Source organism: Colletotrichum gloeosporioides, assembly GCF_011800055.1.
Source record: "Colletotrichum gloeosporioides strain Lc1 chromosome Unknown consensus_66, whole genome shotgun sequence".
NCBI classification, from domain to species: Eukaryota; Fungi; Ascomycota; class Sordariomycetes; order Glomerellales; family Glomerellaceae; genus Colletotrichum; species Colletotrichum gloeosporioides.
In genome coordinates this window covers 1,501,460-1,525,348 of record NW_025544711.1, presented here as the reverse complement: position 1 = coordinate 1,525,348, position 23,889 = coordinate 1,501,460, and the positions used below count along the sequence as shown (strand labels likewise).

General features: G+C 54.8%; 5 protein-coding genes across 5 annotated transcripts; 3 read left to right on the top strand and 2 right to left on the bottom strand.

Moving 5' to 3' along the window:
• Positions 1-2,437: 2,437 nt before the first annotated feature.
• GCG54_00015043 (ABC transporter G family member 11) lies at positions 2,438-7,026 on the top strand (the record flags this gene model as incomplete). The annotated part of the gene is made up of 3 exons (XM_045414860.1): positions 2,438-4,473; positions 4,523-6,941; positions 6,997-7,026. 3 exons carry the CDS (start codon positions 2,438-2,440, stop codon positions 7,024-7,026), a joined length of 4,485 nt encoding a protein of 1,494 aa, XP_045260982.1.
• A 1,388-nt stretch (positions 7,027-8,414) lies between these two features.
• On the bottom strand, positions 8,415-13,091 carry GCG54_00015042 (uncharacterized protein; the record flags this gene model as incomplete). Its single annotated transcript, XM_045414859.1, has 12 exons — positions 8,415-8,826; positions 8,850-9,480; positions 9,559-9,640; positions 9,926-10,171; positions 10,220-10,803; positions 10,879-11,010; positions 11,077-11,205; positions 11,261-11,282; positions 11,336-12,131; positions 12,290-12,437; positions 12,497-12,683; positions 12,750-13,091. The coding sequence occupies 12 exons, from the start codon at positions 13,089-13,091 to the stop codon at positions 8,415-8,417; spliced, it is 3,711 nt and encodes a 1,236-aa protein (XP_045260981.1).
• Positions 13,092-14,024: 933 nt separating this feature from the next.
• GCG54_00015041 (uncharacterized protein) lies at positions 14,025-14,293 on the bottom strand (the record flags this gene model as incomplete). The annotated part of the gene is made up of 2 exons (XM_045414858.1): positions 14,025-14,066; positions 14,147-14,293. The coding sequence occupies 2 exons, from the start codon at positions 14,291-14,293 to the stop codon at positions 14,025-14,027; spliced, it is 189 nt and encodes a 62-aa protein (XP_045260980.1).
• Positions 14,294-14,551: 258 nt separating this feature from the next.
• Positions 14,552-19,021, top strand: GCG54_00015040 (uncharacterized protein; the record flags this gene model as incomplete). Its single annotated transcript, XM_045414857.1, has 6 exons — positions 14,552-14,592; positions 15,466-16,202; positions 16,446-16,696; positions 16,853-17,197; positions 17,254-18,048; positions 18,710-19,021. The coding sequence occupies 6 exons, from the start codon at positions 14,552-14,554 to the stop codon at positions 19,019-19,021; spliced, it is 2,481 nt and encodes an 826-aa protein (XP_045260979.1).
• A 2,835-nt stretch (positions 19,022-21,856) lies between these two features.
• Positions 21,857-23,440, top strand: GCG54_00015039 (uncharacterized protein; the record flags this gene model as incomplete). Its single annotated transcript, XM_045414856.1, has 1 exon — positions 21,857-23,440. One exon carries the CDS (start codon positions 21,857-21,859, stop codon positions 23,438-23,440), a length of 1,584 nt encoding a protein of 527 aa, XP_045260978.1.
• Between the last annotated feature and the right edge of the window lie 449 nt (positions 23,441-23,889).

Below are 23,889 nucleotides of genomic sequence, written 5' to 3'. Positions count from 1 at the left end.
CCCCACATCTGGCGGATGACTCGAAACCGATTGTAGTGCCCCACAAACCTGACAAGTCACGATCTGGAAGGAGGTGATTGGGCAATGGTCAAACGTGCTTTCCAACGACGGAAGCCACGAAAGAAACCACGGCAGGCAAGGGTCACGTCCGGCAGCAGCGCCACCGCTGCCTAGGTACCTTAGGTGCCTTCCTGCGTAGGTACGGCATCCAGCCGGGCAGGGGCCGAAAGACGTGGAACTTCAATGGAAGGCGCAGGCATTCGAAGATTCAGTATCCATCCTTCAGGGGTGGGTACTATGACTTTGTTCAGTGTTTTGCAGCTCTGCAGACGAGAAGGCAGCGTCCGGCTCCCACCTCGCATCAGTTGGCAATGGCAATGGCAATGGCGACTGGCAACTGGCTGACTTGCGACATGGAAGTCGTCCTCTTCTCCACTCTTTCACCCATCCATTTTCTTTTCTTTTTTTACGCCGTCTGCAGACAACACAACGTGCATCCCCCCTTGGGTTCCCTTGGCAGTATCGGTGGAGCAGCTACTGCACCCAACGGTGATTTGCTTTTTAGTGTTTGCGTTTTGCGACCGGAGTTAGGACAACGACGATGCCATTTCCATTGGCCTGGATACCTGCGTTGCAATTGTCGTACCTACACTTGATGCAGATTATCCCTACGGCAGTTTGCCCTCCACGTCTGCGCCTGCACGGCAGGTTGCCAATTGACGTCGGGACGTGTTCCGATCAAGAGATCTGCCAAATACATCCTTGACTGGCAGGTGATACGCCGTGCAGCACCTGTTGTCAAATAATAGTACAGCAAGTATCTCTGCTCCTCTGAGAACCGCACATCGCCAACTCAACTCTGATGAGTTGCCGTTCATCTTGGCTCCCGGAGCTGGCTATAGCCGCATCCGCCTTGCTGCGCACCTGCACTCTAAAAGCAGATACTTGTACACTGACCTGCACACGAAGCAGCTGTCAGCAGCGATGCAGTTCTTTCCTAATGACGCCTCGGTAGGCACACGGACAGCCTGCACCCGATCGCTTTCTTCGTCCCATCTCATCCCATCGCTGACCGCCTTTCCCTCAAAACATCGGAACAACACCCTCTCTGTCACAATGTGGCTGCCATGCCGAACTTTCCCACCACCCCTTTCCCACTACAGGCGCCCAGCACGCCGTCTGACTCCCACACTCCCAGCCGTCTGGTCTGTGACCGCAACAGTATCACGATGGCTCAAGATGGCTCATCGAGTACATGCACCACCCGTGGAACTCAACTCGCGCCAAGCCAAGAGAAGGATGATCCACATAGCCGTACCCCCACCTTTGCGTCTTGCCCCTAATTGGAAGAGTTCCCAAGTTCCTAAGCCGTACATGGTAACCGGGGGGTCGGCAGGTCGCCTGGGTCTCCCCCGACATTTTATTAGCAGTGGGCCCCTCTCCGCCGCCCTCCACCTTGTCAGATGCAGTCGCATCTTGTGGAAGCCCTGGCAACTCGCACTCGAGGACCCAGAAAAAAAGTACATTGTGTACGGAGGGTGCAGGCCTTGGGTGCCCGGGCGGTGGTGCTTAGCAGCTCCAGATACGGTACCTACATATCCCAACTGCCAAAGCTCGGTAGACAGGTAACTCCTGTGAAGTTGCCTCACGCCCTACCGCCCAACGAGAGACTCAGAGACACGGAGCTGGAGCTTTTCCTCACAACACAAACCAGCTGCCGGGTACCCACCAACGGGCTTAAGACGTCCTACTTCCGGGCCCCGACTCCGGCTGAAATTGTCATTGATCCTTGATTGGTAATATTTTTGTTGTTTGGGGGGTCCCGAAGTCGATCCGACAGAGACAGACCCAGACCCAGCGTTGCCCAGCCCGGCCAACCAGTCCAGCCCAGCACGAGCTCCAACTCCTCCAGCCTGTCGTCCCTAGTGCGGACACTTTATTTTTTCCCTTTCCTTCTCCTAAATTTTAGTCTGCTTTCTGCTCTCATAAGCTTCCTCCTCCAGACCTCTCTCTCCTCCGTCATCTCGGTCTGCGTCTCGGGTCGACGGCGGTTGCTTGTTTGTTTCTTGCTCCTTTCCTCCGCCGAAAGACTCACACACTCCCTTAACAAAAGACCCATTGGGTACAACGATACTTCCACCCCTCCAACCTTTCACTATTTCATATCAAACACCGTTCGTCCCTCGCTTTTCTCGATCGTCCATCCCCACGGTACATCGACTCAGGCAAGGCACACTCCACCACATTCGTCTCACCGGCACGGACCAGCAACCGCCACTTTCCGGTCGTCTAGGATCGCCATCGTCGCTCAATCCTCTATTTGAGTTCTCACCCGCGCCGATTTTCAGAACACCCTTCCTTTGCGATCCCACATACGAACTGCCTCGCAGTGAACCACGAACCCGATCGCGAACGCCACCCCATCCCAACGGTCCCAATGGCGGACCGGGATATCGAGAAGCACCAGGAGGCTGCCGCCGCTGGCAGCACCAACGAGAAGATCAACACCAATACCGAGATTGCGCCTGCTCCTCGATCCTCGTCCTCAACCTCGACCGCCGCCGATGCTGAGCAGCAGAGGGAGGAGGCCCGCGCCAACAACCCCGATGGCTTCTCCGCCATCCACGGCGGCATTTCTGTGCATCAGGCCGAAGCCGACTTTGCGGAGCTTCAGCGCGAGCTGTCTGGCTTATCGCGCGCAAGCAGAGTGAACAGTCGCAGCAGCCGTAGGAAGTCCGAAGATGTCGAAAAGACCGTCGCAAACGTCAACTCAGCCACCCCGTCCTCCGACACGGACGGCGAGCAGTTCGACTTGGAAGCCGTCCTGCGCGGTGGCGTCGAGGCCGAGCGCGAGGCCGGTATCAGACCAAAGCACATTGGTGCTTATTGGGACGGGCTTACTGTTACGGGCATGGGCGGCACCACCAACTACGTTAAAACCTTCCCCGACGCTTTCATCGACTTCTTCGACTATGTGACTCCCGTCATGAAGATGCTGGGGCTGGGTAAGAAGGGTGTGGAGGCTACTCTGCTGGACCACTTCAAGGGTGTTTGCAAGCCTGGTGAGATGGTCCTGGTGCTGGGTAAGCCTGGCTCAGGATGCACCACCTTCCTCAAGACCATTGCCAACCAGCGCGCCGGCTTCACCAGCGTCACTGGCGATGTTCGGTACGGACCTTTTACCGCCGATGAGTTTAAGAGGTATCGCGGTGAAGCTGTTTACAACCAGGAAGACGACATCCACCATTCTACTCTCACCGTCGAGCAGACTTTGGGCTTCGCTCTCGACACGAAGGTCCCCGCCAAGCGCCCCGCTGGTATGTCCAAGAACGACTTCAAGCAGCAGGTCATCACAACCCTCCTGAAGATGTTCAACATCGAGCACACCCGCCACACCGTCGTCGGTGACGCTTTCGTGAGAGGTGTGTCCGGTGGTGAGCGCAAGCGTGTATCCATCGCAGAGATGATGATCACCAACGCCTGCGTTCTGTCCTGGGACAACAGCACCCGCGGTCTCGACGCCTCCACCGCGCTCGACTTCGTCAAGTCTCTCCGCGTCCAGACGAACCTCTACCAGACCACCACCTTCGTCTCCCTGTACCAGGCCTCCGAGAATATCTACAACCTCTTCGATAAGGTCATGGTCATCGACGCCGGAAAGCAAGTCTACCTCGGCCCAGCGAAGGAAGCCCGCGCCTACTTTGAGGGTCTCGGCTTCGCCCCCCGCCCGAGACAAACGACCCCCGACTACGTGACTGGCTGCACCGACGAGTTCGAGCGCGAGTACGCCGCTGGCCGTTCCCCCGAGAACGCTCCTCACGACCCCGACTCCCTCGCTGAGGCCTTCAAGACCTCCAAGTTCCAGAAGCAGCTCGACAGCGAGATGGAGGAGTACAAGGCCCGCCTCGCCCAGGAGACTGAAAAGCACGAGGACTTCCAGGTTGCTGTTCGCGAGGCCAAGCGCGGCTCGTCCCACCGCTCCGTCTACGCCGTCGGCTTCCACCTCCAAGTCTGGGCCCTCATGAAGCGCCAGTTCGTTCTGAAGCTCCAAGACCGCCTCTCCCTGTTCCTCTCCTGGCTCCGTTCCATCGTCATCGCCATCGTCCTCGGTACCCTCTTCTTCCGTCTCGGCTCCACTTCCGCTAGCGCCTTCAGCAAGGGCGGTCTCATGTTCATCTCCCTCTTGTTCAACGCTTTCCAGGCCTTCTCGGAGTTAGGAGGTACAATGACAGGTCGTTCAATCGTCAACAAGCACAAGGCGTACGCCTTCCATCGTCCGTCGGCTCTCTGGATTGCCCAGATCATCGTCGATCAGGCCTTCGCGGCGACTCAGATCTTGGTTTTCTCGGTTATCGTCTATTTCATGTCCGGATTGGTCCGCGATGCCGGCGCCTTCTTCACGTTCTACCTCATGATCTTGTCTGGCAATATCGCAATGACTCTTTTCTTCCGAATCATAGGAGTCATTAGCCCGTTTGTAACCCTATTTCCCTTCATGAAGCACGGTAGCTAACAGCCGCAGTGACTTTGACTACGCCATCAAGTTCGCCGTTGTCCTCATCACGTTCTTCGTCGTCACCTCTGGCTACCTCATCCAGTACCAGTCTGAGCATAAGTGGCTCCGCTGGATCTACTGGGTCAACGCCCTGGGTCTAGCCTTCAGTGCCATGATGGAAAACGAGTTCTCGCGCTTGACGCTCACTTGCTCTGACGAGTCTCTTATTCCTTCAGGACCAGGCTACACGGACATCAACCACCAAGTCTGCACGCTCGCAGGATCCGTTTCGGGTACGACAGCCGTCGATGGCTCCGCCTACATTGCCAGCGCCTTCTCTTACTTCAAGGGCGACCTGTGGCGAAACTGGGGCATCATCTTCGCGTTGATCGTCTTCTTCCTTTTCTTGAACGTCACCCTTGGCGAGTTGATCAACTTCGCAGGCGGCGGCAACAATGCCAAGGTGTACCAGAAGCCCAACGAGGAACGCAAGAAGCTCAACGACGCTCTCACGGAGAAGAGGGCCGCTAAGCGTCGCGGCGACAACACCGATCAGGGCTCCGATCTCACCATCAACTCCGTCAGCGTTCTCACCTGGGAGAACCTCAACTACGACGTCCCCGTCCCCGGTGGCACTCGCAGACTCCTCAACAACATCTTCGGATACGTGAAGCCCGGCCAACTTACTGCTCTCATGGGTGCCTCCGGCGCCGGCAAGACGACCCTCCTTGACGTCCTCGCTTCCCGCAAGAACATTGGTGTTATCGGCGGTGACGTACTGGTCGACGGCGTGAAGCCCGGCAAGCAGTTCCAGCGCTCAACTTCCTACGCGGAGCAGCTCGATCTTCACGACCCTACCCAGACCGTCCGCGAAGCCCTCCGCTTCTCCGCTCTTCTGCGCCAGCCTTTCGAGACTCCCGAGGCTGAGCGGTTCGCCTATGTCGAGGAAATTATCGCCCTTCTCGAAATGGAGCACATTGCGGACTGCATCATCGGCAGCCCTGAGTTTGGCCTTACTGTCGAACAGCGCAAGCGTGTCACCATTGGCGTCGAGCTCGCTGCGAAGCCCGAACTCCTCCTCTTCCTCGACGAACCCACCTCCGGTCTTGACTCCCAAAGCGCCTTCAACATTGTCCGCTTCCTGAAGAAGCTCGCCGCCGCTGGCCAGGCCATCCTGTGCACCATCCACCAGCCGAACGCTGCCCTCTTTGAGAACTTTGACCGCCTCCTACTCCTTCAGCGCGGTGGCCGCACCGTTTACTTTGGTGACATCGGCCAGGACGCTGTCGTTCTCCGCGACTACCTGAAGCGCCACGGCGCCGTAGCCAAACCCACCGACAACGTCGCCGAGTACATGCTTGAGGCCATCGGCGCTGGCTCCGCCCCGCGCGTGGGCAACCGCGACTGGGCCGACATTTGGGACGACAGTGCCGAGCTCGCCAACGTCAAGGACACGATTTCCCAGCTGAAGGAGCAGCGCATTGCCGCTGGCCGCACCGTCAGCGCCGACCTCGAGAAGGAGTACGCCTCCCCGCAGATGCACCAGCTCAAGGTCGTTGTCCGCCGGATGAACCTCTCCTTCTGGCGCAGCCCCAACTACCTCTTCACCCGCCTCTTTAACCACGTCATCGTCGCCCTCATCACCGGTCTGACCTATCTCAACCTCGACGACAGCCGCTCCTCGCTGCAGTACAAGGTCTTCGTTATGTTTCAGGTCACCGTCCTCCCTGCCCTCATCATCTCCCAGGTCGAGGTCATGTTCCATATCAAGCGGTCGCTCTTCTTCCGCGAGGCCTCCTCCAAGATGTACAACCCCATCACCTTCGCCAGCGCAATTACCATTGCTGAGCTGCCCTACTCCATCCTTTGCTCCGTCGCCTTCTTCCTGCCGCTCTACTTCATGCCCGGCTTCCAGTACACTCCCTCTCGCGCCGGCTACCAGTTCTTCATGATCCTGGTCACCGAGCTCTTCTCCGTTTCCCTCGGCCAAGCCCTCGCCTCCCTCACCCCGTCGCCCTTCATCTCCTCCCAGTTCGATCCCTTCATCATGATCACCTTCGCCCTCTTCTGCGGTGTAACCATCCCCGCTCCGCAGATGCCCGGCTTCTGGCGCGCCTGGCTCTACCAGCTGGACCCCTTCACCCGCCTCATCGGCGGCATGGTGGTCACCGCTCTGCACGACCTCAAGGTCGCCTGCACCTCCGCCGAGTTCAACCCCTTCAAGGCTCCCGACGGCCAGACCTGCGGAGAGTACATGCAACCCTTCTTTGAGCGCGGCGGACCTGGCTACCTGGCCAACAACAACACCCAGGACTGCGAGTACTGCGCCTACAAGATCGGCGACGAGTTCTACACGCCCCTCGGCCTGACGTTCGACAACCGCTGGAGGGACCTGGGCATCTTCATCGCGTTTGTAGGAAGCAACCTGATCATCCTCTTTGCTGCTGTAAGTTGATACTTCCCCAATCGTTCTGCCGAATAATTACTAACATCTCCAACAGAGCAAGTTCTTGAACTTCAACCGCAGATAAACACCCCGCCCAACCCGTACATCATTTTCCTTTTTCGTATGTTGCATGGAAATGAAACGCGCACGTTGACATGCACGTTTTTCCATCCGCCACACAAACGTTTTCTTGTGAGGCAAAACCACTGGCATTTGCAGATACCATCAAATTGGAGTCTTGGGCGAATTAAAAGAGAAAGAGAGAATGTGTTTTGTTTTTGACGAGAAGATGGGAAAGATGAGAAGAAGATTAGAGAACGCCTTCATTGCGCGCGCAGCATGGCCTTGCATGGGAACATCACGCCTTTTCACCTAACCGTCTGGCACCTTTGAGTGCCGACCATCATCATAGCATAGAGCTTTTACGTAATTTAATAGATGTGGAGAGATTGTATGAACTTGATGGTGGCTTGTGTTTGAGAGCATTGGGCTGCATGTCCACTTAAGCATGATCATTACGCGCCAGTAGGCTTTTTTAGTAGTTCATAACTGTCTGCCGACCATTCCGCGCGGCGCGAGATGGGAGTGACTACAACACGTCTTTCCCGAACACGCCACATGTTCGAGCTCCTGATCGCCAGACGCCGCAAACCAGAGATCTAACATATGAGATATTCTAAACGAATCTCTCCTCAGTCTTGCCCATCCTCTCTGCCATTCACTTTCACGGGGGTATACTGGGGCGAAAGCTCATCATGCAGGGGGAACAGGTCTTGTCTTCTGCACAAGAACACGGGCATACATCGTCCTGTTCATAATCATCGAACCCTATGATCGTCGACGGTGCATTCAAAACGATATGGCGCGTCTTGATTTGCGGCCAGTAGTAGAGGGTGTTGCATGGACAAGCTTTTTAAGGTGAACCGAGACCTTTCAAGGAATAGATTGTGTGGGCCAGCACGTCATTTCTCTGCCACATTTGACGTCGAGACTTAAACACACGAAAGCAAGCTCTGCTCATGACGAGAGCCGCCGTACCCGTCATCATCGATGTGCTCCCATGATTCGACGTGGAACCAGACAGCAGGGTGTGTCGTCGAGTCGGCACAACGGAGGGGCGTGTTTCTTCGCGTGAGCTGGTGCGCACTCTTGGCTGATGGGGGCGCTCAGCGAAGAATACTGGTGTCAAATTACCAGTTGATAGAGCAGGCGGTTGCCATTATTTCATCTTGAACTTCGCCGTGCGGCCGTTCACGAATCTCGTTTGGAGGATAGATCTGGTGATGCAGACTAGCGGTGCTGTCTAGGTAGGAGTATCTGCAGATCTATTGTTCCCTAAGCGCTGATAAGAAGCGATGCCCCTCAGCCCGTAGCCGTCTTACTCAGAAGACATGCGGCAAAATAAAAAGACATAGCAAATGCCGGAGACTCTTTTCACAGACGCTCGCCATTACCGCCTAATATCTACTGCCTTCAAAACGACTCCCACGCTTCTTTGCACAGTTCTTCGCGGATTTGCTGCAGATAGTCTCTGAATGCGACTGGCTCTTCACCCTCGAGCAAAATTGTCCCATCCACGACACCTCTCGATCCCTTGATGGGCACCTCGATGTACTCGTGATCCGGCGGACACTGTGGCATGTACCGGGGTCTACTTAAACTATGATGATCATCTCGGCCCCTCATCTTGTAGCAGTCCTTGCATAGGAAACATTCAGAACAGACGAGGCAGAGGTAGCAAACGCTTCCCGCCCAGGTTTTGAACTTGGCCGTGGGTATACAGCCTCCGTCGCAGAACAACTCGGTATCTTCATCGAGGTCGCTCTCATCACCCTTCGTCGCGGAATCCTCCACGTCATCGGAATCTTCGTCGCCGCGTTCTTCCCTAGGCAGGACATTTGCGCGGACAGGAGAATCTGCGCCGCCCTCTTGAGCCCCTGCCCGTCCTTGACGGTCCCGCCGAGAATGCCCAGCGACATCGCCAAGCAGACCAGATTGTCCCCGTCATTCCAGCCCACGTTGTCACTGAGAGCCCCTACGCAAGAATCGACGACACCCTGCAGCGTCTGGTGAAACATCTCGGCCGGGCCCAGTTTGAGATACATCCGGGCGAGGACGATCTGGCGATACAGCATAGCAGTGTTCGAGATCGGCGGCACGTCCAGCGCGAGGGGCCGCATGAGAAGCCCTTCGACCTCGAGAAGCTTCCGCTTGCGCTTCACGTCTGCGGACTCCGGGAAGAGGCGGTAAAGGACCTCGCTCTGGAAGGTGTTGGCGGTGTCCAGTGTAGCTTCGGGCGCCTCGCCCGTCACGGCGTACGGCCAGCCGGTGGACCCGCTGTCCAGGGCCTGGTCGAAGACGGTCCTCGCGGCTTCGAGGTCTTTTGTCGCGTTGATGTGGGGAAAGCCGAGCTCGATGAGTAAAGGAGCGGATGCGTTGACGTTTTCCAGCAGCCTGATCAAGTCCTGGTACATCTGGACGACAAAGGCCACCTCTCCGGACTCGACTGCCGCGCGAATCACGGCCTGGTAGACCAAGTCTCAGGTGTCCCAGCAGAGGTAGGCCAGCCGTTCAAGCGGGGACTAAGTCTTGAGCGTCCTGATGAACTCCTGCTTACAAGGTTCGTTCTCGAAGAGCTTTATCTGGGCTCTCAGAGCATCCCCCGTCACGAGGTTGCTCGGGTCAATCTGTCTTCCCTTCTAACTTTTTCTTCGCAGTTTGCCGCCTGGAGGCGCACCTTGTTGACTGCCGTATGACTCTCACTTGCTCGGGTCAATTGATCTCGCCAACTCGTACGATGCAGCAGCGTCCTGGCGTTCCCCGAGCTTGGTTTCGATTTGAGCTTTGGTGATGTTGACCGAGCGACGAAGCGGGAGCGGAACCGACTAGTCGTGTGCTTGGCTTAGGCAAGCCTGGATGTCTTCGTAGGCCGCTTGCGGATTGCCTTTGGTACTGATTCGAGAGAGCAGCTCGAGCGACTGTACGTGCTCGAGTGGCGTTTGTGAATAATTCATAGCCTTGAGACAGGTACTCTCCGCAGGTTGAACCTGTTTGTAAAGAAAGTGGAGGGCCGCAAGCCAGTGATAGCCAGTAGAGCCCAAATTGATGTCTCCGAAGAGAACATCAAGACCGAGAACTGCCTGTTTGGCCGACAGAGTTCTTGACATATTGCCAACCGCAGAGGCAAAACTTTCTCTCGCCTGTTCCTCAAGAATCGCTCCTTTGCCGCACTACGAAGCGTGAGGATCATTCCAGAAGGAACCTTTGTCAGGACTCACGATCCTCAAAGCGCCATTGGCTGCTAAGAATGAAGCTTCGGCCGTGTTCATATCGACAGCATCCTGGAGCCTGCGGACATGCGACTTGGCAAGTTGGACCAGGCAGTCTCTGGGGCGTTCCGCAATGAGAGCCCACCACTCGGCAGCCTCCGTGCTGAGAGACACTTTCACATCAGGAAAGAGGCCGGCCCATGAGCGGAGTCTATCAAAGAACGAGTCGACGAATATCTCGTCGTGGTAAAAGGTGGTCTTCAGCTCCTGCTCCTGGATCCTCCCGAACGAGCTCTTGTCCAGCATCAGCGAGGCGAACGTTTCCATCACTTCAGTCTGTTGCTCGACGTTCAAGTGATCTGCTTCGACGCCGCGCCAGTGGTGAAGGACGTAGTTGATCGCGTACTCCCGAGCACCTTGATCGGTGCTCATGATGCTGGGGTGCTCAGGCTGGATGAAGTTACAACAGGTGCGAATCATTTGTCTGTGTGCTTCCGATCTTCGTGGGCGGTGGTCATCGTTGGGCGCAACAGGCTCTTCCCGGAAGAATCCAAGCATAAAGCGTTCTCTGAGCTTGATGGGAAGTTTTCCGTCTTGGTAGAGATCGTCCGATTGGGATGTCTTCTGGGCCTTTTACAGCTCATCTATGGCGGTCCCCCAGCCCCTACGCGACTGGATCTTTGCTCGTGTTTCGGCGCCTGAGTCCGGATCGCCGATCTGAAGAAGCTTGTCGAAGGGCTCCGGTATCTCTTCAAGATCGATGTCGCTTTGATTGGACCAGAACCGCAGCAGCGACAGGCCTTCGTGCAAGTTTATGAGCCTGAGCGAATGCAAAATCCATTGCAAGACCCTAGAAACAGGCTTACGGCGATCGGATTCGGTTCGACGGAAGCACTCTGCGGTGGTCACTTTATACAGCTGGTCGAGGGTGCGAGGAAGAGGCTTTTCCAGACTGCGTAGGACGGCGCCTTCGCGTTCAAGAGTGTTCAGTCTTGCTAGCAAGTGTTCGGCATAGAGTATGTCTATCGCGTACCATTAGCCCTGGCATACCGAGGGATGAGGGTTGGAAGACCTGATCTTATTAGGTGCAATCTCCTCTGTCTTGTTTGCAACACGCTGCTGAACGTAGCGGCTGAACTTTTTGAGAGCGCTTAGGGAGTTGATGCGAGCCCAGATGATGGTTCTCAGGTCGTCCATCTGCTTCTCCCTCGCGATTTCAATATTCAAAGGTGGGTTCGAGGATGCCTCCTGAACGTTGAAGTCAGATCTAGCTGTGTACGCCATTGAGATCCTCAAAGCGCTTTCCTCGATAGTCTTGATGAACTGCTCGAAGAGGGCTAGATCGTTGTCAGCAATCTCATCGGTTCCATCAAACACCAAGAACAGGCGGCCCTTTGAAACTTGGCCAAACGCAGCACCCAGGAGCTTGCGTAAGAGGTCATCAGAGTTTCCACGATCGATCTGAGACTCATCCCGGACGATCTCCGCGTACATGGCCTCGCAAAGCTCTGGGTTCTGTTCCGCAACTTGATTGATGACGCTGATGAGACCATTGGTGAAGGACGAAAGGCTTTCGTCCTGTTCGCGAAAGTAGAACTGAGCCACGCACGTGCGCCTCGACGAGTCGTTGACCGCCTCCTCGCTCTTGAGGGCTTGGTATACGGAGAACGCCAGATAGTTCTTGCCCGTGCTCTGGCTTCCGGTGATGGCGAGGACGGTATTCGGCGGAGCTTCCTGGTTCAGCCATCTATTCCATTGAGGCTCCCGAAATGCCCAGGCGCGCGTATCGGGCACGATCGTCTCCTGTAACACGTGATACTCGTGGTCTTCGCCCTCGACTTCCATCAGGGTGTTTCGAATGCCCTTTGCCGAGGGATGCTTGCCGTGCTCCGCAGCAGAGGGCTTGCCCTTGTGCTCGCCGCTGCCGCGTTATTTGCTCTGCTCCTGCTTCTGGTCGTCAAAGGCCCTGAGGAGTTTGGCCATGTCATCGCGAATGCTCTCGGTCGTGTCCCAGACGACGCTCATGGCCTGCATTGCTCCTCGAGCATTGCCGTGTGGGAGTGCTGGTTCTTGAGCAACTCCAAGGTCATCTTCTGGATCTCTTCAGTGTTGCCCAGGATGGCGAATTTGGTCGCCTCTTGAAGGCGTTGGATCCGCAAATCCATCTTCTTCCGAGCCCCTCCAAGCTCGCTGTCTTCGCCTTGGATAAGATGGCTGATCCAATTTTCTGGTTACGTTAGCTAAGAAACCGCAGCTGATGGTTAGAAAGGAGGCATTTCATCTGACTGAAGCGGCCGACTTCAATATATTTGTGTGCAAAGCCGCACATGGTCAGAAATGACATGAAGACATCCATCAGACAGTTCTGGTACGCATTGTACTTTGGAAGCCTAGTCTCCAGGATGACGATGCGCTGCAGGAAGCTGTTCATATCTTCGAAGAAGACCATCACGATGTCATAGTCTGCCGAAACCTTTTGACACGCATGTTTTCTTGTTCAACTTTATTTCAGCGCACGAAAAGGCGTTTCTTTACTTACGCTCAGCATGAAGGTAACGGCGGTGCCAATCGCCGCGGCCGGCGGGAAGGTGGGCACGGCGGCCGCGACGAGCTGTTGAGCGCCCTTCTCAATGTAGTCCAGGTTTGCCGAGAAGAGGCCGCGCAACTTGTCGACCTTCTTGTCATCGTGACGAAACTTGTGGAAGTTCTGCATCTCCTTGGTGCCCCGGGTGATCATGGCCTTTACGTTCTCGAACTTGCGCTCCAGGTCGAAACCCACAATGCCCTTGTAAGTCTTCAGGGCATCTTTCCATAGATCCGCGACATCGCGATTGTTGCCGGCCATGTCGTCCGGGACCCTCTGAGCTGGAACGGGAGCCATGATTGACGCGTCTGTTTGTGAATTGGACGGTCCCCAGCGGCGAGATGATACGCTCTTTCAGGGAAGAGGGTGGGCTGAACAATTGCATGTTGCCGTGGGCATCAGGCTTCAAAGCGTGATGGCGAGGTGATCAGTCGATGATCTGGTTCGCCAGTGGGCGAGTGAAATGCAGCAGCCTTGATGTTTTGACCCCAAGCCGATGTTAGCCTATGCTAGATTAGTTGGTTACGTGCCGTGTCAGAAAATACGCAGCTCATTGCTGACGTACAGGCCCAGCTGAAGTGCGCTGGTGCTCGATGCCCAATCATCTTGCTTGAGTCAAATCACTCGGAGGGAAGTCCAGAGAGTTAAGGATAATGGCGCCAAGACCGATGTCAGGCGTCACGCGTTGCTGACGCTGCGTCTACGATGACCCGTTCTCGGCAAGAGAATAGTTCATCGTGCCCTTCGTGACAGACTCAGTATTCTGCACTTCTTGAGTTTGATGTCTGGTATCGACCCGTGTAATATGAATTGACAACACTGCCATAGACTCACGTAATGATACTGCTTCCGGCGCAAGATCGGTCCCAAGTGAAAAGGCCTCGTGACTTGCCGACTACCCAGCACCCTTGCAGTGGCGGGTGGAAGTTTGCCAAAAAGCCAAGTCTTTCCAGGCCACTAGGTCTGATCCTTGGGAGACTGTGAAAGTCGGCGGGCAGTCGAGGAGAACCAAAGACGATCACTTTCCGCATGAAAGTTGTGACACCGCGCGACAGCATGACGATCGATGCAGATGGATTAAGTCTGGACCTTGAGCACAACCGGTTGCACACGATGACCTGAACGACAGCTTCGGCATGCGTCTGGTGACCAATAGAGGTGGGAATTCTACTGAAGTCAAATCCTTTGTAACTCGATTTATTCCTTTCGATCTATAGGAACTAGCGACCATCACCCGACCTCCAAGCTCGTCTTTAGGCTGGGTGCTGTACTCTAAGAAGAGCAGCATTGCCACTAGGTGGCTGTGTAAGCCGATGACGTGAAACAAGGGCGGCATCTGTGTGTGTACTTACTTGCTGAAATCCTTTGCACTCGAACTTGTTGTTGCCCAGGCCTGAGGCGCTTAGCATAGTGTTCTTCTGTACGACGAGATTCTTGAGATCGGTTCTCATATCGCAAGTCATAGCAGGGCCTCCGTCAATAGAGCAGGTTCCAGTCATAGTAGCAGTCCATGTGTTCTCGTTTAATGAACATACAGTTTGCCGGGCTTCAAGCTGCTCAGTTGGTAGCCCCAGGGCAGGCTGGGCTATCGCAGCTAGAGTGGCGAGAATAATAGAAAGAGAAAGCATTGTAGAAGATGTGTCGTGTCAACTAAAGACGATCGGATGAAGTTTGCGGTTCCTCCACAGAGACGACGAGACATATTCACGCCTTTAATAGTCTTTGTAAGGTATCTTGCGGGCTGTCTGTAGTTGCAAATGGAGCCGCGGGAGTTGCAAGCTGGCGTTAACTGCGAGTCGTAAGAAACCTTATTTAGATTCAGATTTATTAGAGGTGGAGTGCGCGGTAATTATAGAAAGTTTCAGTATGATAAGTTGGGTAGTTCTTAGAACCTGGCGGATCCTGACTCAGGAGCCAGTCTCGTGACCGGCAGTGTCGGAAGCTCGAATTGTGCACCGTGGCCAAGGCCCCCACTGCATGAATCAGAATGCGTTCTGTGAACTGAAGTGATTTCCAGTTCTGGCGAGATGGGAGAGAGGACAGAATGGGCCGGGTTAGGCTCAGGGAGGACTTCAGAGGGTTTCGGAGTCTTCAAAGGGCTTCGCAACGGTTTCAGAGGACTTTAGAAGGGTTTGCGGGGGCTTTAGGGAGCTACAGAAGGCAGGGTGGAGTGGGTTAGAGGGCTTCAGAAGGAACCGGAGGGAATGAAAAGTCTGAGCTCAGTTTTCGAGGGCAAATTGCTGATTGCGGAGGAAGGTGGGAAGGAGCTGTGAGGAGATCGACGTCAACGGGCATTTTGACGCCCCGAAGCCCGAAAAAAGCAATTTGGGAGGATTTGAACGAGTTTGAGAGTTTCTTGGCGTCTTTCATGTTCGTCGCATGTGGTTGCGCACCCATCCACTGTTCCCTGCGCGCGCCAGATTGGAGTCTGCGCCACGCCGTTAAGGTTTGCCATTGTCGCAGTTCCCTTGAGGAGACAGAAGTTAAGTCCGCCGTGGAGCTGAATTCCACACGCGTGCGCCTCATTCAGACGGAACCGTCGGATGGGCTGCGCGAGCGGGACGGGCCGTGCCGCATCTCCAGGGGGCCCGTTACCAGGGCACCCCCCACAGTGCAACTCAACGGCAACGTCTGTAGGTAGCGCATCTTGGAGACGACCCTCAGAGTGCAGGTGGCCTAGTCGCCCGTCTGAAAGCCGCCATCGCTGGCAGGAGGTGACGCGTGCGGCCTGGCGCGCTGAAGTCGGTCCAAAGCTGAAGGCAATTGAGTCGCTTCCGTTGAACACCGAGACCGACCTCGACCGGTTTTTCGCCGAGGCAGACAAGATTCTCCAAAATGGGAGAGATAAGCTCGTTCCTCAAAGCAGGCCGCCCGACATCAGCACCAGAGTCAGGCCTTCTGATCCGGCAGATCGAGCTCCGGGCAAGAAAAAGAAGTTCCAGGATCAAGGGAACCGCAACGACAATCGAGAGGCCTCCTCCCGCAAGAACAAGGCGCAAGGCGCGGCCGCTGCGCCTCAGAGTGCACCAAATAACCCGGAAAGTTCGCCCACAGAGACGCGCCACCAGCGGACCAAGAACTGGCGCATGTATTTGGCTGATCGGAAAAAGTGTATTCACAAGCTGGCCTGCCTGGCCGTTCGACTGGCGGAGGCATCTCCTAAGACGGACATTCCTGACTTTGTGGAAGACGGAAAGTATTACCAGACGGTTGACGAGAAGGCCGAGCTGCTGGTGCGCAAGCTTTGGCCTGATTCCAGTGAAGCCACCGGGCAGCCACCCGGGCTGGAACTTCCTGATCTTTCAGGTGAGATCAACAGTGAAGACACGGCGCTCATGGATCTCAAGCCTGGAGAGCTGGCCGACACGGTGCGCCGTATGCCTGCTCATAAGGCCGAGGGAAAGTCCGGTATATCTGTCGACGCACTGAAGATGCTGCTGCCCTCGAAAGACGACGACGAAGACCTTCTGACGAATGTCTTTGAGCGGCCTCTGCAAGCCTGTCTCAAGTTATGCTATCACCCAAACAGGTTCAAGGAAGCGATTACGGTCATGATCGCAAAGTCTCACAAGGACCCGAGACTTCCGACAAGCTATCGGCCCATCGCCCTGCTCTGCCCCATAGCCAAGATTGTGGAAAAGCTGTTCGCAGTCAGACTCACGCGTTGGCTCCTGAACTCCGGCGTACTTCCCTTCGAACAGTATGGGTGCCAAGGGAGAAACACCAACCAAGCTCTCGAGTCACTCATCAACGCTGCTTACAACAGCTGGACTGATGGCGACAAGGATCGCTATGTGTCCATTTACGCCCTTGACATCAAGGGCGCGTTCGACCGCGTTCGCCGTGCGCACTTGCTACGGATCCTGAGCGAGTATGGCGTTCCGGACTGGATGATCACGTTCGTCTGGTCATTTTTGTCTGACCGAAGCACAACCGTTCGCATGCAGGGAGCAGTGTCGAAGAAGTTTTGGATTAACATCGGCATCCCGCAAGGAAGCCCGCTGTCCCCCATTCTCTTTCTCTTCTTCTCGATCCCTCTGCTCAACAAGCTCCTAAAGGACAGAGGATTGATCTCTAACGATAACGCTGTTCTGTATCAATTGAAGCGTTTTCTGATTGCCGCATTTGTTGACGATATCACCTTCTTAATCGTCTCCGACTCCGTCGAGAAGAACAACAAGGCCGCAGAAAAATTGTACAACGCCTTAGTTGACTTTGCTGGAAAGGATGGCACCACATTCTCCGCTGATAAGACAAAAGTGATACACCTCTGTAGGGCAAGGCAGAAGTTCAACGACAGCATGCCTAACATCAAAGATGCTCCCCCGAAGGCAGAAAAGGCCATCAAGATTCTCGGGCTATGGCTGGATTATCGTCTGACATGGGAAACGCACGTGGAAAAGGTAAGCGAGACTGCCGATGAGCACCGTCTGTCTTGAGACTGACCCTGCCTCGAAAGATTGTGAACAAGGCCCGGCTGAAAATGTTCAACCTACGTCGCGTTGCTGGGTCAACTTTTGGCCCAGGACTCAAGAAGCTTCTGGACAGATACACTAGCGCTATTCTCCCCATCATCAGCTACGCATGTCCTGTTTGGTTCGCGGGGTATGATGAGAGGAAGTACACCGAATCTGGGAAACCGCCGGGTGCCAGGTGCCGGCTCTCAATCAGTGCCAAGCTTGTCAACAGGCTGGAGAGCGAGCACAACTACTTCTTGAAGCAACTGTCTGGGGCTTATGCCATGACCACCGGCTTCATCCTCCTCAAGGAACTCGCAGTGCCAACGATTGCTGTTTTACTCACCAGGCTTGTGCGAACCTACTGGGCTCAGGTCGTGGAGACGCGGTACGGGGGCAAGTTGCTGAAGCCCAGTGTGGCTTACCCGGACCAACACCCTTATGTGCTTGCCGCAACTGATGCCTACCGCAAGGTTTTGCGACCGGCAAAAGACCGGCTCGAGCTGGAAAAGCCGGTCGACGAGGGTGCCAGGTACAGGAAGCTCAGACGACTCATCAAGTCCATTGCAGACGACCTCGTCACAGACCAGATGCAGACGGATTGGGTCGTGTTTGTCAACGTACGCAGCTGCGAGACTCGGTACTTCAACAAGTTCCCTCCAGCCCTCGGAGGGACGTGGGGGAAACACAACTTCAAGGTCTACGAAGACTTGCTCAAGGCTCAGAGCACTATCCTGCTGCATTGCCGAACAGGTGTCAATGGCCTCAACGCATGCTTGAATTTCATGTCTTTCAAGGTACGTGCCGTGCTTCCTTCCCCGTCTCTCTTCCCCCGTCTCTCTTCCTCCTTCGCTCTTCCCCCTTCTCCCCTTCCCCTTCTCTCGCCCCCCTTTTCCTCCAACCCCCCGCCTCTTCTCCCTTAATTCCCTCAATACCTGGCTCTTTCCACCCACGATCCATCCACATCCATCTGCGGGGGTATACGAGACTGTGGAAATCTGTTCACACCGCTGAAGGCACCGCTCTACGGCTTACACCCTCCTTCCGCACCCCTGTCTCTCTCACACACCCCTCTCCCACTGGCACCTTTCACACCCCTCTCCCAATATCCCGCTCGCCACGCCTCTGGCGCCATTCCTTGTGGGCACATGCTGTCACAAGTGTCTTGCACAGCCGATGAGCCCACACAAGGTGCGTGGCCCTTGTCCTGGCGAGACAAGTTCAGAGTTTTCACCGCGGTTCGGCGTTGTCAGTCAGCTTTCTGTCTGCACGACCGTTCTCTTCGCTATTGGACGTCATCGAACTTTCCTCTTAACTCTGTTCTCGTCCCTCCACGTTCCCAAACCCGGGTGTCGTCGCCTCTCGTCGCCTACTTTTCTGCACACCTCTTTTCTTTTCCCCTCCACGTTCTCAAGCCCAAGTCCTGTCACCAAAACTCGACTGACTCACACATCTAAGCTGGCCCCCAGCTCTGCCTGCCCCTGCGGAGCCCGTCCTCACGACGCCAGGCACCTCTTCATGGAATGTCCCTTGTTGGCGGCCCCGAGGAAGCATCTGAAGGCCGCCATGCATGTGTTCTCTTTCCAAGTCCTGGTCACCGACTACCCCAAGCTGGCTGCCAACTTCGCGATCCGATACTTTTCGCTCGAGCAGTTCGCATGGACGGCAAAACGCCTCGCGAACCCTGACTTTGGCAACCTGCCAACGGGGGGGTCTTACGCTGGGGCTGAGGGAACAACATCGCTGTCCATCAGGCCGAAAGCTAGGTAGAATAGACAGCTTCCATCAATCAAATGTTTCAACCGCAGGCCTCTGGCCGTTCACAGTGATTTTTACCTGCTTAGAGCGACAGACCTCCTAACTCCGCGCCTCCTGATAATACACACAGCCTTCGGTCACGTGATCGTAAGTAAGTCTTCCCTCCTCCGATCATTGAATCATCTTGACGTTCAAGTTGGACCAGCCTGACGACCTCCCAAGTCTCCGACCACGTCCGTTCGTCCTACCCACCGCCCCAGCAACGAGAAGCTGGCTGACCATTTCTGTCTCACGCAGCTCTCCCAACCACAGCCGCACTTACATGTGCACGTCAGTCAGCGCGTTCTCTCCATGCTCTCCGCGTTTCGTCTAACCGTGCTGACCCGTCTCCAAGCACCAGACAACCTCACAATCTTCAACTTCACTTCGGCAACGATGTGGTTTGTGATTACTCAATTACTCAATTACTGGTGCGTCGACCGTTTGCCCGGCTCTGAAGGAACGTTTCCCTGCTGACACTTTCATAAGCAGACTACTGAACTGTCGACCTATCCTCTCTCTCGCGCATCGCCCGCGCCACTGTCAGTGAGCCCACCTCCGGCGCACAGCTTGCCGAGCGCACCGCTGACGATCGATCAGAACACCGTCTCCATCACTGCTTCGCCGTCCGCCATGTAAGTCGGGACACACTCCTTTCGTCATGTCTGCATCACTGAGCTCTGCTTACCAGAGTGGCTTCTTTGGAAGCAAGTCGTCACTGTCATTCGTGAGCAGCGCCCCATGTGTCGGCCGTTTGACACTTTGTTGACTTGAGTGCTCCAAGCAGTCTTCTTGTTCGATCGGGCCGGCTGACGCCTTCGGTATGCCTTGCGTCGTCCGCGAACAAAGTGGTACGCTGAGCTGACAAGCCCAGCAGCAGCTGTGCCGTCGTCAGCAACGCTATCTCTGTGTAAGTGAGTCACGATTCTCAATCTCTGAGGCGCGTCTGACTAACAGTTTCACAAGCAGTCGGCGCAAGGCGCACTCACCGATGTTCGTATATTGCTTCACTTTTATCAGTATTTAAAGCTAGCTCACAGTCTAGGAGCTCTACGCGAGGCCTACGTCCTCTTTAGCACCCTTGAGTGCTTCAGAGAAGAAGTCCCACTCGTTAGGGTGGCTAAGGACATGGTTGAACTCCGCGTCAATGTTGTCCAAGGCTTTCTTAGCGAGAGGGATAACGTCGCTGCCTATAGGGGCTTCTAGGAGGCTTATCGACAGGGCCATCAGGACGATACGTGAGTAGAAACATGATATATCATTCATGTACATACTGATTGATGTCTCTGTAGGCTTTTGGTCTTCTTTGGATTGTTCTTCGAATGGGACCTTCTCGTCAAGCGTGCCGAGGTTGAAGTCGTTCCAGATGCGTCGCGCGTTGTTCACGGAGATAAGGGCGCCGCCTGGCTTGGTTTGTGATATGACTTCCCTAAGTTCTTCAGCTATCTAATATTTTATCTCAGCGCTCGGCGAACTTGAGTGCTTTGCGTGGTGCGGACATCGTGAAGGTATGTTTTCTCTGGAATCTTATAGGTCTTACTAATTAAAGATGCTTTAGGATTTGTTGTGGGCTGTAGGTATGCTCTATGCTTCGTGTAATGCTCCTCAGTTCACACTCCTTCTCAGATGAGGACAGGTTGTTAACATAGGTTTGAGGGTGAGGAAGAGGAAGAGGGAAGGGCACAAGGCCCTGCCCGCAGGTATTGCATTAATCCCCATGCTTTTTGCTCATTGCTAATGTGTTCTCTAAGCAGCAGAGTTTTTATGCTTCTGGCTGTGAGAACCTCTTGTGACGACCTCTTTGGTTGAGGAGTCATCTCTCTTGTGGTGGCGTTGTGAGTCAAGGTTCCTTCTGTATCTTAGATCTGTGCTGATCCGAGTCAGCGCAGCACCTCGCTGGAAGGTTTAGCGAAGCTGTCGTCAGTTGGTTTCAGCTAATTCGCGGTCACGAGCGTATGCTAATCTCTGCCAGGCCAGGCCATGAGAGCCTCAGTAACCTGTTCGGCCCCGATGTGATCGGCCCCGCTACGTGCGGCGCCGCCGGCCCCGCGCCGCGCGGCCGGCGCCGTTGCTGTTCCGCCGGTCTATTCGGCCAGGGCGCGCGTTCGACTTTGTGCGGTAAGATCGTTGTTTCTTGGTATACCTGAGTCTAACTAGAACTATAGGTGATGTTCAGAGGGTTTGCCTGCCAGCAGGAACGTATGGGGTTTCTGTACTGTTTTCCTTAACCGGTAGAGGGCACAGGTCAAAGTGCCCATATAGTGTTTCCAGAATTGTGCCCGCGTATAGGGTGAATTTTGCCGTAGTCTTTTTGCGGGGGGGCTGCGTCGTAACTACAAACTCAATAAAAGCGTTTGACCCGCTAAGAAATGCCTCCCTCCTGTATGTGAATGATGTCTTGCCTCAAACCATGTTTCCTGCCTGGCCTCAAGATCCACAGGCCGCACCTCGGTGAGAAATTGAGAGTAAGTGTCGAGTAGAGCGTCTGGCTTACGACCTGGCCGGAGCCCGTGAGTCACCCTGGAGATAGCTGTGACCAATGACTCCTTGTTTGGAGGGCGAGGGCGTAACCTTGAGGATTTCTGACCATTCAGGCCACGTCGGAAAGTTCGCGCCGTCTCCACTGTAGGTACAGCTGCAGCCGGAAACAGGACAGTCAATGTGTGTCCGACGCCCAATCCTATATAAGCTTAGTGCCTTTCCTCAGTCGAGCTTAGCCCCCAATTCTCACCTCTCCTGTCATCCACCAACTGCATCATTTTCATCTCCGCTAAATCCTTTCCCAACACTTCTCTACCATCTATCGTTATGGTTCATATATTTGATATTCCGCGCGAGATTCGGGACCTGATTTATCTTCAATGCGTTTTGTCTGAGGGCGGCTACATCTTGGACTTCAACAGCAACAGGCTGAGATGTGCAGACGGCAAGCGCATTGACCTGGCGTTCATGCTCACTTGCAAGAAGATTGCAAATGAAACCAGGGGACTGGCACTTTCATCGAACATTCTGAACTTCGGAGCAGTCTGCCCTAGTGAGCAGGAGCATCGCGAGGTAGCTGGTCGCTTCGGGATAGCCCTGACAACGCTCAGCCAGAGGCGAAGCTACAAGCTCGATCAGATCTACCCGGATACTCTGGACATCCCCAATGACATATGGAGGGATATCTCGAAAATCGAACCGAAGCTAGCCCCATACGTCGAACTCCTTCAGCGTAGGCCCAATGGCTGGCGCGTTATGGATGGTGCAAGCCACATGATGCCAACTATCATTGAGAGACCAGAGATTGGCTGGCCTGGAACCTGTGGAGAGACGCCGTCCGTCTTCCGCAAATTTGCTCGTTCTGCGCTACAACTACTTTTGGCGAATAAGGATCGATTCGAACCGGAAGAGTTCCGTCAATTCGAAAGGGGGATGCTCCCCTGGCATGAGACCGAGCTTGCAGGCATCGTCAGCGTCAACCCTAATGCATGGGAGATCCCGACATTGCAGAGTCTTAGTTGGTATTTGCGCGATATGTGTCCCTTCACTGCTGCAGAAATCTCAAAAAAATGGGGATCTCCTAACGATGGGTTCGATCAAAAGCTTGTCAAACATCACTACTCAGCTGCGGCTGCTGCTATACGATTTTTATGCTCTTTGCGTAGGGACTCTCGGCTAAGCATACGAAAAATCATTCTCAACGAAGATCGAGCAGCTGTTGCATTCCCTGAAGCGCACGGCCTGGGTCTTATTCCATACTGCCAGGAAAACCCGCGCCTTCGCGTGGAACGCCGCGTCAGTATGTGGAGGACAGTCTTCCAGACTCAGGTCGATGGCCAAGCCCAGCACGCAAAACCATACGATTTCAACGATGGCGCTTGGGCGGACTTGATCTCTCGTCCTGTGGCAGTCTGGATCCTGGAAGCCCTGGAACTCGAACCCGCCGGAATGCCGCCTGGCGCCTTCACGTTAACCTTCGAGGGAGACCAAAAGTGCTCAGAGATTTTCCGCACAGTCGTACAACGCGACGCTGCATGGCAAGCCGCAGTCGACCTATCTCTGGAAAGGCAGATTCTCCCTCCACTGTCGTGGGTTGCGAGGAGACGAGACGGATGGGCTCACCACACGGCAAGGGACAGCAAGTGGCACGTTCTTGAAGGCTTCCCTCAAGCGGTGCAAGACATTGTGGCGGGTAAATCTATTGTCAAGTGCAACTTCGACATGGGCGAGATATGGGATGTGGAGAAACTAGTTGAAGACAGGAAAGACTGGACAATGAGTGATTGGGACCAACGCTGGAAACGGGGGTTCCACGTACGTTTCGACCCCGATCCGCCGTCGCCGAAATATCTGCAGCTCCTCTGCGACAACACATTCGATACGAACGTACCAATAGACCCTAGACATTGAGAAGCTGGGTGTGCCGGGGATTATTGCGGCAATTTGAACACACTAAGGTATTTTCGATACACCTATTCACGATAGGAGAAGAGAAAGATATAATTAGGTTCTTTGAGTAGGTACTAATAGAAACCACGTCAAAAACCAGTGTGCATTTCCAATCGCTGTCTCGTCAAGGTTACAAAGCCGGGTTCTAAAAACTTGAAAGTTTGCCCATGGAGTCTTCGTCAGGTGCAAATGATCTGAGGATTCGCCCTCTTTCCGTAACTCGTTATGATGCGCGCAGTGTGCTTTACTCGATGAAATGGACGAAACGTGACAAACGCGGTCTGGATGTGGGCCCTTAGCCTACACGACAGCGAGGTCTCTTCTCACGCACTTTGCAGCGTCCGTCTATCGGGAGTTAGAAGAACGAAAATAGAGTTGCGGATTGATTGGGGGAATCTGAGACGTAGGAT